The sequence below is a fragment of the Pezoporus occidentalis genome, unplaced genomic scaffold (genome assembly GCF_034315485.1).
Source record: "Pezoporus occidentalis ecotype Australia unplaced genomic scaffold, CSIRO_AGI_Poc_V1 ctg48, whole genome shotgun sequence".
NCBI classification, from domain to species: Eukaryota; Metazoa; Chordata; class Aves; order Psittaciformes; family Psittacidae; genus Pezoporus; species Pezoporus occidentalis.
This window is the reverse complement of record NW_026915813.1, coordinates 4,204,780-4,220,203: the sequence shown is the minus strand read 5'-3', so window position 1 is coordinate 4,220,203 and position 15,424 is coordinate 4,204,780. Positions and strand designations below refer to the sequence as shown.

Below are 15,424 nucleotides of genomic sequence, written 5' to 3'. Positions count from 1 at the left end.
TTGACGTGCTTAATGGCATATTCTTTTCTCTGAAATACTCATTACTTGTGAGTCAAGACTGGTTGAATGCTTGTCAAAATTATGGTACTCCCCAAGTAACTTTTCCACCCATTTAACCATTCAAATTCATTTTAATACTGTTTCACCATACATCACTTTTACTTGATTTCATACAGACATAAGAACTACAAGGGTTCCGAAGACAACTGATGTGTCAGATTATCATTTTCCTGGTTATCGAAAAGCAGTTACTTTGATTCTGTTTACTTTACTCCCAGAAGCTGCGATGAAACCTTCATTTTGCAGCTAATACATTTTATTTCATAGTCCACAAGCACCCCATGAACCTTACTTTTCTCACTTCTTTACTCTGTGGGGTTTGATAATTTCAGTTGAAACATTTCACACATACTTAGCCTGTGCTTCTCCTTAATTTTAGCTTTAGAGATGATGAAGTGTTCTTTTTCAATGTGCTATAACATCACCAAACATATTTCACACAGCCCTCACAATGTTTTCCAGGTAATTCTGTGAAATTAATTGGTAGATGTCCGTTCTTTCTGTTTTGAAATAAACTTAGGGTATCAAAGATTTGTGATACACATTCTTTCTAAACAAAGAAGACACTTGGTTTCAATGAAATTGTATTTCAGTTGAGTTTTCTAAAATATCTCAAAATGCAAATTTTCAGAAACCTGTGAGCAGTGTGTATTCACTACATGTATCAGTCAGTTTGGAGAACAATGGTAACTGCATTTGTTATTCCCACCTTCCAACATATGTGAATTGCTGGTACAGCCGAATATCATATTTACACATGTTTATACAAAAATTATCCATCCAAATCAAAAGCTGAAGAGCCAAGCAGTTGTTTTGTGTTGTGACAGTTCACTTGACCAAAGTAGTTCTGTGTAGATTTATTAGTACATGATATCTTCTGCTGTAACATTTGCTTCTTCTGTTTTAGTCTTAATTTTAGGGAAATGAATCCCACTAATGGCTATTAGCAGCAAATTCACTGCATGTGCTGTGGCACTTGCCACACAAAGCCAAAAAGAGTCTTCAAACCTTTCTTCTAAGACAACGAATTGAAAGATATTTTCCCGAAAACTGGCGATTCTTTCTGTGAGGTGATGAAGTTTCACAGCAGCCATAAAGCTGGTGACTGCAAGTACTAGAAATCCACCTGCAATGAAATGAAACAAGGCAGATTATGGTTGGGCTTCAGAATACTTATTGAATACAACAGTGGGTGTGATACAGAATAGGGGTGGGTTTAGGTATGGCTTAAACACCTTCAAAATGCTTAGTTTTTATTGTATGGCCAAATGTAGTACCAGTGTTGGTAATAAAGTCGTTCCTTCAATGGTACAGACAGAGCCTAACAACTGGCATTCACAGCTCCTGTAAAAAGGTGACAGATGCGAATTCACTGCTACCTTCATTTTATTCACAAGTATTTAAGTCAAGGAAATATTCAGTAAGGCAAGATAAGGGACATTTAACATTGTGTATGAATGTGACTGGTAAAAGCTACTGGTAAATGCTGTTACCTGCAATGAAGTTCCAAAGGCAAACTCCTGCTGGACCTTTAATAGCCCGGTAAGGAACTTTTATTGTGTTAAGAATGCAGAATCCAAAACTGACCAGAGAAAAGGAAATGGCCACACAGAGGAACATTATAATGATCACGTGCAGGCCTGTATTCAGCTTTTTCACCATGTGTGGGAAAACTGTCAAGGAAAGAAAACGTCATCTAGTCAGTGTGTGTTTTTTCTTGACAACAGTAAATATCACACTGTGCTGGTGCTACAGACTTAAATTATACTGAAACAAGACCATCTTTTACAGAGGTGATCAATTCAGGTAATTACACACACCTTAGTTCATGATGCTTTGTCACTACATCACACAAACTAGGGATATTCTACTACAGGAATATCCTTTACAAAGGTCTGTGAATAAGGACAGGCTTAAGTCCTGCTTAATTTATCTACTTGTGTTAATGTCTTTATCTCTGCTGTAGAATTAATTAGTAATTAATTAATTAGAAAGTTTATTAAAGAGTCCAGAAAGCTGTACAGAGATTAAAGGAGACTGCCTACTTTTTCCTCATTCTCTCTGACAGGATAGGGTGAGAGAACTGGTATGGTATTTCTGAATGCCTCAGAGGAGCAGAGCAGAGCTGGAAGAGGTTTGACCTGATGGCTGGTCTGCCAGCCATTCAAATTCACTGGACAAAGTAATTGAGTGTGACTGCTCTGCCCATGTAATGAAGTTGCAGCTACAGTCAGAGCTTGAGCAAGACTTGGTTATTGTAAAAAGTGACTAGTCCACATTCATCTCATTTTAACAACTGATCCAAGTTAAGGTTGTTCTGATTCTCTTCATTCCTCTTAAGTCCCACAGTCCTGCCTGCCTTTGAGTTTTTAGAGCGGTGCTGTGCAGTTGTGTAGTCAGCCATGATCCTATGGGAAACTAATGGGTTTTTTGGTATGTTCATTTTTTTGCCAGCTTAACTTCCTGACCAATTTCACTGCAACAACTCCCAAAGCCATTGCAAAGGACTGGGCAGGACAGCATTCCTGTGGGCTACAGAGGATGAGGCTGCAGCGGCTTCAACTTGTATTGGTTTAAGTCATGGTGAATCCGCACACTGAACAGAAAATCATTAATGCAAAATAACATTTTCACTGTAGTACATGATGTGCAAAAACTGGGTAATCACCCAAAGTACATATCAGTGTCTGAGTGGTTTTGAGACCTCAAGAAAATCTTTTAAGTTAAAAAAAAAAAAGTAGAAATTCTTACAAATGTATTCAGGAGTTCAGTGTTTTGTTTTTTTTTTCTCCAAAGTTACAAGGAAAAAAGGTAAAAATGTCTTCAACACATTAATAAAGTTAGGAGTGTCTGCTGTGGCAGGCAGCTGCATTAGGAAAGCTAGAGAAATGCAGAAATCTGGCCAGCTAAATAGATCTCTGCTTCTTAAAGGAATAAAAAGGTTAAGGAGTTCAACAGAGAAGGTGAGGACAGAGGCATAGAGAGATTGCAGAGCAACACTTGGCATAGGAAAGAGTCAAGGGGAAGGTGTAATTTACAGGGTCATCTCCAAATGACTTTCACTCCCTTCACAAGACCAACAGGAAACCCTCAATCTAGCCTTAGGGATTTCCCTCCCCCACCTCCATGTCTTTATTTCAGGATATAACAGAACACAACTGGTAGAAAAAAAGCCCAAAATGATAGATATTTTACATTTGCACTCAGATCCCAAACCATAAAAAAACACAAGTCAGCCACAAATACAAATTTAATAATAGTGATTTGCATTCTATGAGGTCTTTAAACAAAAAGTGTTTTTAAAGTTGAACGTGACATCAGAGTAAAGATTCAACCAAACTTGTACTTACTTGTGAACTGGGAGCGCCGCCCGCCCAACCCACACTGCCGAATTTTGCCGCCCCGGAAGAGTCCATAGTAAATTTCTCCAATGAACTTGACCAGCTCTGGATCTGTGGCATTGACCAAATCAGCTCCTGTTTTGCAAAGGATCTTCCCAGTCATCCACTTTGGGGTCCCCATTGCAACAACAATCAGGATAAAAGACACAAAACTTACTAGGGAAGCCAAGGCAAATAAAGTCTTTTTAAAGCAGCCAGGCATCCTAGTCTTTTCAATGAATCATCACCAAGGCCTCTGTACAGCAGGCACGTCTCCGTTCTTTCTCATGCTCCAAAATTCACAGATGAAGAGCAGGTGCTTCAAAATACATCTCATTGTACTTTGAAGCTCCAGAAATTAAGCAGTACAGTTAAAAATCAAATGAACAACATATTTTGCTGCGATAACATCCTGAAATGGTTGCAAGGAACAGCTTTGTTATACTGTAGAGAGGCGATGCTTGTTTCTGTGGAAAGTAATCCTATATCTATTGGCTGGCTAAGGTTTCATCAGCGGTTTAATTGTCCTGCTCAAATGACATCAAGTTCTTTACTGTAACCTCATGGGAAGAAAATGAGGAGAATCCAGTTTTTTAGATTGTTAAACGTGGGTAAGTAGCTGTGTGCGGGGAGCCAAGCATTAAACCAGGCGATTTGGCAGCCGGGTTCTCCGGGCTCCTGAGCGGTAGGGAGCCCCCTGCTCACTCCCACCCGCCTGTACACGTCAGTGCCGCGGGGGCGGTGCAGCTCGGCTCGGAACGGAGCCCTCCCATCTCGGCCCGCCAGCCGAGGGAGGCACATCACCGATGCTCCCCGACGTGCTGCATACGGACCCTCCGAACACATGCGGTTCCTGCCGCCCGAGGGACTGAGCTAAACGGCGTAATCCAAGCTACAGGCGCGACCCACGGGCGCTGAATAAACCTGCCTGTAATTGCCTGCACTTCCACTATTACCGCTACTTCAGCCCTACGGGGACCTCTGTAACCGCTAATTAATTAATCAATCAATCAATCAATCAATCAATCAATCAATCCTGGCGGTAACACGGTCTGTCGCCTTGGCTGGGGGAGCTGTGAGGGTGGTTGCCTACAGATACGTGCCTACCCCTCAACACCACCGCCGCAAGGGTGCGGAATTTCCTGAGGTAAATGTCTCCCCGCAGCACCACCCGAGCCCCAGCTAAAGCTCGGCCAAGACCCCGCGACTGCTCCTCCCCCTTGCCCCGGAACTGCAGCAGAAGGAGGACGTTCCGCCCCCTTAGGCCCCGCCACTACTACCGGAGTCGGGCGCTGCCGCCTTGCACCCGCCCCCCGCGGGGGCAGCCCCCATGCGCAGGCGGGGCTGGCCGGCCACCCAGGCGAAGTGCTGGGCAGCGAAGTAGTGCTGGAGCTAGAGTGGGACGGGTTGGGCTGGGCTGGCAGCGAGCATGGCCGCGGCGGGCAGGGTGCTGGTGTACGGGGGTAGAGGCGCGCTGGGGTCCCAGTGCGTGCGGTACCTCAAGTCCAGGGACTGGGTAAGCTCCGGCCGGGCGGGAGGTGGCGAGGCGGGGAGCGCTCCCGATCGAGGGGCAGCGTGAGGCGGTTCGCCGGCCGGGCGCTAACGCGCTGCTCTCTGCAGTGGGTGGCCAGCATCGACCTGGCGGAGAACGAGGACGCCAGCGCCAGCGTGGTGGTGAGGATGACCGACTCTTTCCCCGAGCATGCTGAGCAGGTGGGTTGGCGCGGGGCGGCCTGAGGCGGTGGAGGGGGGCGGCCAGCCGCTCCTTCGTGCTCTCATCCGTGCGCTCTTGCCAGTGCTGCGGCCGCAGGGAGGGAGGCGGCTGCAGGGATGGGTCCGGATTCGGGCAAGAAGCAGCTGCTGTGGGCAAAGGAGCTTACCGGTGGCGGTGCCCTCAACCCGAAGATCATCACATCTCCTTGTCACTGTTTCCTTTATTATTTGTAATTTAATTGCATGCATGAATATGCAGAAAGAGCTTGAGGTGAGATTTTGGAGGTTCAGCACGTAATGCAATTTTGTGTTACTTTTCTCTTGGCGACTTGAAAAGTCACAGGCTGAATCAGGTGAGTATAACGAAGATGAATTTGGACACCTTAAAATGCAACAACACTTCTCTCGAATGTCCTAAATCTTAAATACATAGTTTGTAGGTAAGAAGTATACTCAAAGCATGCAAGCTCTATGCCCCGATGGGATATGTAGAGAATACTCTGGTTTCCACGAAGGTGAATATGGGAGAATCCAAGCTAGCCTAAAAACTGTTCTGCTTCATTCTCGAGAGACGGGATTTAGTTTTTAATTTGTAACTTTTGACTCTATTTTTCTTGTTGATAAACTGAATCATTAGCCAGTGTTTTCTTTATGTGTACTAATTCTTAAGGCTGTTGAAGAATAATGAGTTTGTAACGTATTTTTCAATGCTCAATTGTTGTGAAAACCAGCGGATATTTGGTTTTGTTGAGAGACAGGTTGTGTGCTTTTCACTTTGGCAGAGAAAATTGGTAGGCAACACACTGCCAACTGTGAAGTCTTGTGTTTGAAATTGAAAAATATACTGGATATTTAAAAGTATACAAATATAAATTTAGGGGCCAGACTTGAACTGATGGTTGTAGTCTAGATAGAAGCAATAAAAAGGCTAATTTTCAGTTGTTCATTTCTTGCACTGTCATCAAAAGTGACACCTGTAGTCCTGCTCAGACCTGGAGTTTCATTTTCAATGTTAAGCATCACCATACCCAGAGAAGAACCTGTCAAAAAGTAAGTCACAAATAAAAACTGTTAATGATACGGGTCAGGGTCAGATCTTTCAGTCCAGCTAAAATCAGTTATTTCCCATACTATCATGCACTGTACAATCTGACCTTCTTTGGGCTGACTTTCATCTGTAGTTGTCTTTCAACACAATTACTTTGAGTTCATATAGATCATAAATGTTAATTTTATACAGTTATTTCAATTGCTGTGTGTTGTGTTACTTGGCTAAAAAGAGGGTCAGTCTTGACATTTACTTCTGTGCCTTACTCATCCAGCATTTCCAATGCATCTTTGTTCTGTGTACTGTAGGTGACAGCAGAGGTTGGAAAACTCCTTGGTGAAGAAAAGGTGGATGCAATCTTGTGTGTAGCAGGAGGATGGGCTGGAGGCAGTGCCAAAGCTAAGTGTAAGCCTTTGGTACATGCATGTCAGTAAACACATGAATGAAATCTGAGAGGAATCCTTAAAAATCATGGTAATAGGGATATTTCAGATGGTCTTTCTTCCCAAGTCCAGAAGAGGACATGAGCGTAGAAGTACAGAATGACTCAGTCACAATGCTGCTTAGTGCTTCTGTGAATTTTTGCAGTTAAATTTGCACGGCACTTGGTATTCTCAGTAATACTTGATATGCCAGTTTGCTCTGAAAAATCTCGATGCACTTTATGAAGGAGTTCAGTGTTACTAGCTATGAACTAACTTCTGCTGAGTTTACCTATATCAGGCAAGTTACATAAAACAATGGCTGGGCAGAAGCATCAGTGTTGTTTCCCAGTTCATTGCTATATGCATATCAGCTCAGTTGCCTCCTGTAGTTCTCTGAGCTATTAATGTGCAATGCAGTGTTGGAAGGGGCTGTCTAATGGCCTGAGATCATGCTACAGAAAACAAGCCTGTAGACATGGAATATTCAGAATGAAATTTATACTTTACCTGCTAGTATAGAAATACAATCAAAAAAATACTCATTTTCTGTCTGGAGGAAATCTGATAAAATGCGTTCTGTTCTTCCCCCATTCCAGTTTGGACATTAAAGGCAAAGATTTCTCTTTGAAGAGTGGCAAGATGGAAAGGCATATGTGCTTATGCTACAGCTGCATTATGTTAGATTGTTAGCTTAAATAAGACACTTTATCATAAACATGATTTATAGTGATGGTGATAGAGCAGTAGGGTATCTAGGTGGTTGGCTTATACCACAGTTATTTAGACTTGTTCCATATTGTGTTACGGAAATGGTCATCCTTTAATACTAGAATCTTCGGCATTATTGTTTTTCTTTTTTTCCCATGTAGATATTGATAATAAAACTGTTGCTGAGAGTTCGTATTTTGCTTTCATTTGAAGTTACTGTTGTGCCTCCCTTGTAGGCTGCCTTACCGACGATTGCAGCACACTTGCTTACTCCAGTATGTAGGCGCACTGGAACAGTCATTTGGTACAGTGCAGATGCATGTGTCTTCGGTATTCCATGCCAGTGTCAGGCAGGCAGGTTGTTTCTTGGTTTATGAAGTAATCTGACAATGAGAAATACTTTCTTGTTGGACTCCTTTGTTTCTTGGAGTCTTCTGTCTGCATACTAGTGGAGCATAGTTCTTTTGCAGTCAGTGAGGAAGTTATGAAAAGAGTCAGATCTTGCTGCTATAAGGTGGGGTGAGGCTAATGTGAGAGTTCCGAGATCCTTGACACAGATTGAAGCAGCCTTATAGGAGTTTCAAGAACTTGGAAATCTGAACCATTAATGGAGAGCTAATGGAACTGTTTTGTGTGAGTTTGCTTTTTATTTGTGGTGGTGAGAAAGTAGGTAACTGCCTAGAATGTATGTTGTAGAGTTGGGACTTGGAGCCTAAAGAAAAGGGAGATACAAAGGACATAAATTGGTATTTTAGCCAATGTGGAAGTAGAAAATAGTAGAAAGCATGTTTCCTGTTGTATTCTGACAGTAAGGAAATTAGAGTTAGAAGTCTTCTAACTTTTAATTGATTTTACGAATTCTCTTCCTAATCAGCTTTATACAAAAACTGTGATCTGATGTGGAAGCAGAGTGTTTGGACATCGACTATTTCCAGCCACCTAGCCACAAAACATCTGAAAGAAGGTGGCCTCTTGACTTTGACAGGAGCTCAAGCTGCTTTGTCTGGAACCCCAGGTAAAATGCAATACATGGTAACTGCTGGGACATCAGCAGTTACAGTTAGGGTGAGCATTCTTGTTTATGAAGAAGCAATTTCACTGTCCAGTTTCTTGACATTTAGTACAAGTGGAAACACTGAAGTGTACTTTTACAGGTAACAGTATAGAATCTGTTGACGCTGGAGTGCAAACAAAATTATATTTAAATAGTATCCTTGACCATGGTGAAATGTACTTGGCTAATACATGATACAATAGAAAAAATTTGGAAAATAATTCCTCAGAAGAATAGAAGCACACAGCAAGCTGTAAAGATATTGGTAGAATAACAGAATGGTTGGGATTGGAAGGGACCTTAAATCTCATCTAGTTCCAATCCCCCTGTCATGGGCAGGGACACCTTCCACTAGACCAGTTTGCTCAAAGCTCCATCCAGCCTGGCCTTGAACACTGGCAGGGATGGGACATCTGGAGCTTCTCTGGGCAGCCTGTTCCAGTGCCTCAAATAAAGTAAAATGTCCTGTTTGTGTTCTGAAAGGTAGAGTCCTTAGTTGCCCAATTTTTCCATTGGCAATGACTCTGCTAATTCTGTTGACTCTGTTTGTCCTGTTCATGTTCCGATTCCCGTCTGCCTTTGCTTCAGACACAGATAAGCTTGTTGACCTTCGGCTTTGACATCTGCTAGCTATTTAATACAAACTTTACTGGGTTTTTCATCTTGCTCCTCACCAGGTTGGTCTGCATGGAGGAAGACATCTGGGAGCAATTTAACATTAAAACAAGGCAGCACTGACACAAGCCCACATGCAGGGAGTGGAAAGGTTTTGAGACAAATACTCGTATTTCCCAATCTTCTGTTAGCGTGACTTTAACTATATTTTCATGAGACATAGGTACTAAAATTTTAAAACATTCATTTTATGAACATCCCTGAAGGCTGTGTTTGAAACTGTTTGGGGAAAAATAGGCTATATTTTCTAGTTAGTGGTTTATCTTGTATGCTTAGAGCTGCTTCTGGCATAGTCAGAAGATAAAAGGCTTATTTTATGAGAATAAGCAGATGCGTAATTTACAGTGTACTGCTACTAACTGTATACAAATGAAAAACGTGAACTCCAGCAAACTTTCCTGTTTGTTATTTGGTGGTTTTGGGGGAGGTAGGGACCACAGCACAGGAAACAGTGATTTACTTTCATGTTCTGAACTAGCTGGTTTCAGCTAGTCTGGATTTTTTCCTGAAAAACACAGCAGTGCTTTCGGCAAACACATGCAACTCATTAACATCAGAAAGAATTGGGAAAGAGATGTTGCCCAACTTTTGCAAATAGGACTTCATGGGTTTGTTACTACAGCCCTTATGGAAGGAGTAATCTTTTTCTTGTTTGCTATTAGCATGGTTTTTCTTTTGCTGTGTGAAAATGTTGACTTGCATAATGGGAACTGAATAACACTGAAAATCACAGTTACAGAATCAGTCTGACAGTAGTGGCTACGGAATGTAGAAGTATGAACAGGTTAAAGAAGACTTAGAATGTTTGGTTTAGACAGGACAAGAAGGGAATGCCATACAGTTGCAAGTATCTTTATCATAACAATAATACAAGCTTGCTCCTGCTGCCCATGATTCTCCTGATAAAAATGGAATGCTACATTATGTCCAATTGGATATAGTGGAGACACTTCTACAATGTAAAGGTACCTTTGTAAATTTGATACGAAATACTTCCTCAGGAACACTGGAAAGGGGTTGTGTGGTTATATAAATGGGTAGAAAGGCATCCAGTTATATAGATGAAATGCATTTATTTTCTTATGTACTTAGTCTGTGTCTGGACTGCTTGGCAGAACATACTGTGAGACATCTCAGACCTGTAGCACCCTGATTGTCCAGATGTTTACCCAACCAGTGCACCTTATGCTGTCATTCCTGTTGCTCTTACACTGCTGAGTACTGTTTGCCTGGAAAGCAGCAGTGTTCAGGAAGAAATTCTTTTACGCACAGATTATTTTCTCCCATAGTGGGTAGGGAGGTATTGTAGCCTTTTTCAAAGGGCTTGTCAGATTTGGCATGCTGACCAAGTGAATTACAGTTCTGGAGAGAAGTGAGCTGTATCTGTTTGGGTCAAAACCCGCATAAGATGAAAATGAATGGATGATTGCCTTTAGTAACGTCTACAAGCATTTTCACAGTTACTTTATTAGATTTGTGAGGTTAGTTAGCCCTGTAGATCACATCTTTCAGGGTATGTTTGGATACATTAACTTACTACTTAACTGTGTAAGCTGCTAATTTCTGTGATGCTTTCTGGATGCCTAGTAAGAGCTTCTTGTTTTTTTTTTTCCTTTTATTTATTTTTTTCCCCTTTTAATATGTATGTTTTAATATGTTTTAAAAATCTGATTCTGTTCTGGCTGTGGTAGGTGGTCTTAAACTTCATGTTCATCAAACAATCTGAGGTTTTTTATTAAACTACTGATGGCATTGAAAGCTGTTTTGATTGTGCTTTAATTTGCCTGTTTTTAATTGTCAGGGATGATTGGCTATGGCATGGCCAAAGGAGCAGTGCATCAGCTGTGTCAGAGTTTAGCAGGTCCCAATAGTGGCCTGCCGTCTGGGTCTGCTGCTGTTGCCATTTTACCGTAAGTGATTGCACAGTTGCTTCTGCGTTGTTTTATTTGATTATTGCTGTAACCTGGAGTCACATGAATGTGCTTGTGATGTCCTGTTCACAGGGCACAAACAGCTTCTCACACCTATTCATAGCTTCATGCAATTCACAGAGAAAATGTTGGTTTTTTTCTTTTCTTTCCTTTGTAAAATGGTAGTGGATGTTAGGATTGAAATTTGCCTTTAAGCAGTTCAACCGTAGCTGTGCATTAACATGAGGTTTTTTGATTCTTTTTTTCCAGTATAGACAGAACTCTGAAAATGAGATGAGCTATTCAGCACAGTTGTAGATTGAACCATGTGATAGTAGTAAAGGGTAAATAGTAAAGCAAAAGGATTACTTGACAAGTTTTGACTTGGTTAAAGATGCTTCTTCATAAGGTGCTGCATAACTAAGCTTGATCAGTAAAATTAGATCATTTTGGGGATATATGGAAAGAAAAGTTTAGCTTGTATTTTCCTGTCACAGCTTTCTTTTTGATGAGGAAAGCTAGAAAAGTAGCCTAGAAGATCTTCACTCTGTCTAAACTCAGCAATTCTGTTGCCAAAATGAAAAGTATTTTTCTTGCTAGGTTCATATCTAATTCAGGACCAAAAACTACTAAAGAGTTCTATATAGGGATTTAGAACACTATCTGAATTCTCCCTGCTTTGTTTTCCTAACACACAAGCATCACCTTCTACAGAGCCATATGGACAGGCAGACACCAATATCACTGGACTCTTGGGTCTTCTGCATTTGGATACTTCTCATACAAAACTGGTTTTGAGTGAAGTTTTGAGAGAGTAATGATACCTTGGATTATCAACAGTATCTCAAGGAAGGAGTTGTAAAAAGTTCACCCCTTTATCACTGTATATAGCATAAATATATATCAAAGTCAAAGCTTCCTATGCTTGTGCACTTAACCTCTGCATTTACAGCTGGCATGAGGCTCTGTGAAAGCATGGCTGTACTGTGCATGTGCTGTGCAGTACACCTGAGCAAGCTTGTTGCTGTCTCTTCCTGTCTGCAGGAGAGAGACTAGAAGGGAGCTATGGACTGAGTGATTGCTCTAATGGGCTGGATTTCATCAGCAAGCCAGGAAGGTGAGGGCTTGTAGGTTGGAGCCTTTGGTATATGTTGAAACTGATGGCTGTATGTTCTCAGCACGTGGAGGATGCAGGAAAAATCCATACCATGTGGTCTAAAAGGCAAGCATATGCTACAGTGCTGAATAGAAGCAGGTGGCACTCATCAGAAACATGGTGTATAATTAAAAGGCTTATCTTTTTTAATCACAGGGTTACCTTAGATACACCAGCAAACAGGAAATCAATGCCTGATGCAGATTTCAGCTCCTGGACACCCTTAGAATTCATTGCTGAGTGAGTATCAGCGTGGTAACTAAGCAATTCCTCACTGTCCCTTTTGCTGCTGTATCTTTATTGCATGTTCTCTCTAAATAGCAGTCTTGGATTTGAGTGGCTTTTTACTTCCATCATCTCATTTTGTGTGTTTTTCAGTCACGTTGGGTTTATTGCACAGGCTTCTTAACTGGAGAAGATCAGCCCAACTATTTCAACTGCAGCATCTCTACACCAGTTATTCCAATAAGGGAGATTGCCTTAAGCAGTCTTAAGCCAGAGAACCTCATAAAGCCTGTAGACAAATTAAACTACAGACAGCAGATGCAAGAGACAGTAGTCTGGCTTAAAGGTGGACTGCAAATAGGCATGGAAACTTTGGGATTCTTGTTTTTCTGTTAAACACTCTATGCCCAGTCTGTGGTGTGTTCACTTCTCAGCTGACAAAATTCCTGCTCCTGTTTAGAAAAATTTAGTCAATATGTTTGTTTCTTTTTTTTCTGCCATCCACAAAGGCTTTTCCTGAATGTTGTTGCAAAATGGTGAGATTCCAGCTGTAGCCTGCATAAGAGCAGGCTGCGATTGCCTTGCTTACTGTGTGTCACTCCTCTGGTTAGAGAGGGTGCTCTACGAGTGCTGCTTTCTGCGCTGTGATTGGGAGTAGCAGAGATCCTACTGAGGGTGAGCTGTCAAAAGGAAGAAAATAAGGACACAACGAGGGAAACCAAACATGGATCTACATTCATACATTGTAAAGGGCTTTACTCTTACACTTTTTAAAGTCCTTTAGGGCTGACACTGAAATTGCATTTACCTATTGCTAATTGTTCAGGGAGTAGTTTAGTTCTGACATTAGATCTCCTTTTTTTGTGACTTTTTAAACTTAGAGTGGGAAATGGTTTTGTGAGCACCCTCTGCAGCTCTTTGATGTGGCTCTTTAAAAAGCCCCATTGAGTTGGCCTAAAAACATTTAAAAAAAGGTCTTTAGTTTATTGTGCTTAACCAGATGTTGTGGTTTTACTTTTTTTTTTTAAGTCTTTTTTCCACATGGAAGAATTAAGTTGATTGTTTTGGTTTGTTTCTTAAGTTCTAATTCCTGAACTTTTAAATCCTGTTTTGAAAATGGAAAATCTTGCTGGCTGTGGAAGAAAAACATGATGTTAAGTGTTGGTAACATCTGCATCTTGGGAAGGAGGCAGAAAAACTCTTCCCTACCGGGCACTTGAATGTTGTGCCATTGTGTCAGAAGGCAGGACATTCCAGCATGGCTGTTACTGTGTCTGCAACATTGGAAGGGTTGATGGACCTGAAAAATACACTGTGCTTTCTGTATTATATTTTGAGCAAGGAGTCTGTGTCTTGGTAAGAAGTGTTCTGGTGTGTTACCTGAATGAGTCCACCTTACTTTGCAGTACTTTGGATGTCTTAAGGCTTTGTGTACTTCTGCTGAGACCAGTGAGTTACAGTGGCCTATAGGAGACTAGTGGGTTTAGCAGCTCTGTTATAGCCAAAGGCAACTTAAGTTGCCTTTCCTTCCCCTTTTCAGTATTTGTTTTTGAGCTTGGAAATAACTCACCTTTTTGGCTTGCCACTTGGATGTTTTAAGCTCCTGGACTTTTCCTTTGAGATGTGAAAATCCTGTGTGAGCTCTGTAAAGCCCTATGGATTTTTCTGAGTCTGTGGCCAGTTCGGATGGCCTGAATCCAGTTATGGCACTGCTAGTTCACAATGTACACGGAAATCACCAGAGAGGGCAATATGAGAAGAAGTAAAACTAATAGGCTTTTATCTTATGTTTCCATCAGTGTACCTGATAATATATTTTTTTTTCCTCTTCCTAACTCTGTTTTATCCATTTATTTTGAAACAGAACCTTTTATGACTGGATAACAGGAAAGAATCGGCCAAACTCAGGAAGCCTAATCCAGATGGTGACTACAGGAGGGAAGACTGAACTAGTTGCGGTAGCACATCTTTGATGTAAGCCTCTTAAGGTGGTGGAACTTCAGCAGAGGAGAAGCTATGGGAAGTCTGTGTGCCACTGATTTGGGTGGTCTTCTATATTCATTAGTTATGTCATTAATAGAACCAGTTTTCAAGTAATATTTGTGTGCTGCCAGTGTGATCTGTCAGCATTTGTTTACCAACAAGTATCATGTATTTGTCTCTAAATGCAAGTTGCAGGCTTGAAAGTCTGTGTGTGTCCTAATTCTGAGCATTGTATGCTGACTTGCCTGTTTTCTCTGAAATGGGAACTGTGCTTAATTATGTCATGTAATCACACACATAATGGTTGGATTGTTTTTTTTCTCGGTCAGTAAGTGTTCCTGGCAACTTCCTGTGAAACTTCCAGTAGTCTGTGTCTTTGTCAGGAGATTTATCCCTGCCCCTGGATATTGTGTTGGCTGTAACAGCACGAAACATTGCAGTAGGGTATAATGTCTTAGTCTGGTAACATTTTTCTTGTCAGTGTTTCACTTAAGTTAACGGAACTCTGTAGAGAATACTCACCTGAGAAGGAGGTTTCTAATTTGCCTTACAGCTCATAAGCTGCTGTCAGTCATTCTGTCAAATGATTAGTATGTCGTTGTGTTAGTCATGATGGTTCTTTACTCTTCCAAGAAGCAAAGTGCCATAAAAAAGTACTAGAAAAATATATATACACTTCTATTTGAATAGGGATTTTTTTTTGTGCTAAATAAATATATATTGTTTTATGTGCTGGACTGTCTCTATCACTGTAACCTAACTATCTGCATAACATTTTAACCAATTTAATTGGACTTGCAGTTTGGTTATGGCAGGGGACTTTTCACTTCCTTCCTTCTGAGCATGCTGCATAAAACACATTTCTGTAGTAGAGGTGCACAAGAGCTACAAACTGTGCACAGAGGCAGGCCTTCAGCAGGAGCAAGTGTTACCTTTAATCCAGCTACATTGTGTGGAAATACAGTTTGGTTGCACAGTGAAAGTATTGTCTAGTCTGAGCATAGACTCACATGAAACCAGGACTGTCAGATTTATTGGAACGTCTTGAAAACAGCTGGATATGCAAATTTGTATGTACAGTCTCTAT

General features: G+C 41.3%; 2 protein-coding genes across 4 annotated transcripts; one reads left to right on the top strand and one right to left on the bottom strand.

Annotated features, from left to right (window-relative positions):
• Positions 1 to 111: 111 nt before the first annotated feature.
• Positions 112 to 4,179, bottom strand: CLRN2 (clarin 2). 2 transcript variants are annotated; one of them, XM_062636432.1, is made up of 4 exons: positions 3,689 to 4,179; positions 3,411 to 3,567; positions 1,554 to 1,733; positions 112 to 1,186 (listed from the first exon to the last, which is right to left on the bottom strand). In XM_062636432.1, exons 2-4 carry the CDS (start codon positions 3,562 to 3,564, stop codon positions 921 to 923), a joined length of 600 nt encoding a protein of 199 aa, XP_062492416.1. In that variant the 5' UTR covers positions 3,565 to 3,567; positions 3,689 to 4,179; the 3' UTR covers positions 112 to 920. The 2 variants fall into 2 exon arrangements, with proteins under 2 accessions (XP_062492416.1, XP_062492415.1); XM_062636431.1 differs by having other exon boundaries at positions 3,411 to 4,179.
• A 639-nt stretch (positions 4,180 to 4,818) lies between these two features.
• On the top strand, positions 4,819 to 15,065 carry QDPR (quinoid dihydropteridine reductase). 2 transcript variants are annotated; one of them, XM_062636429.1, is made up of 7 exons: positions 4,819 to 4,956; positions 5,061 to 5,153; positions 6,510 to 6,606; positions 8,209 to 8,349; positions 10,865 to 10,973; positions 12,286 to 12,369; positions 14,219 to 15,065. In XM_062636429.1, exons 1-7 carry the CDS (start codon positions 4,870 to 4,872, stop codon positions 14,325 to 14,327), a joined length of 720 nt encoding a protein of 239 aa, XP_062492413.1. In that variant the 5' UTR covers positions 4,819 to 4,869; the 3' UTR covers positions 14,328 to 15,065. The 2 variants fall into 2 exon arrangements, with proteins under 2 accessions (XP_062492413.1, XP_062492414.1); XM_062636430.1 differs by lacking the exon at positions 8,209 to 8,349.
• The last annotated feature ends 359 nt before the right edge of the window (positions 15,066 to 15,424 follow it).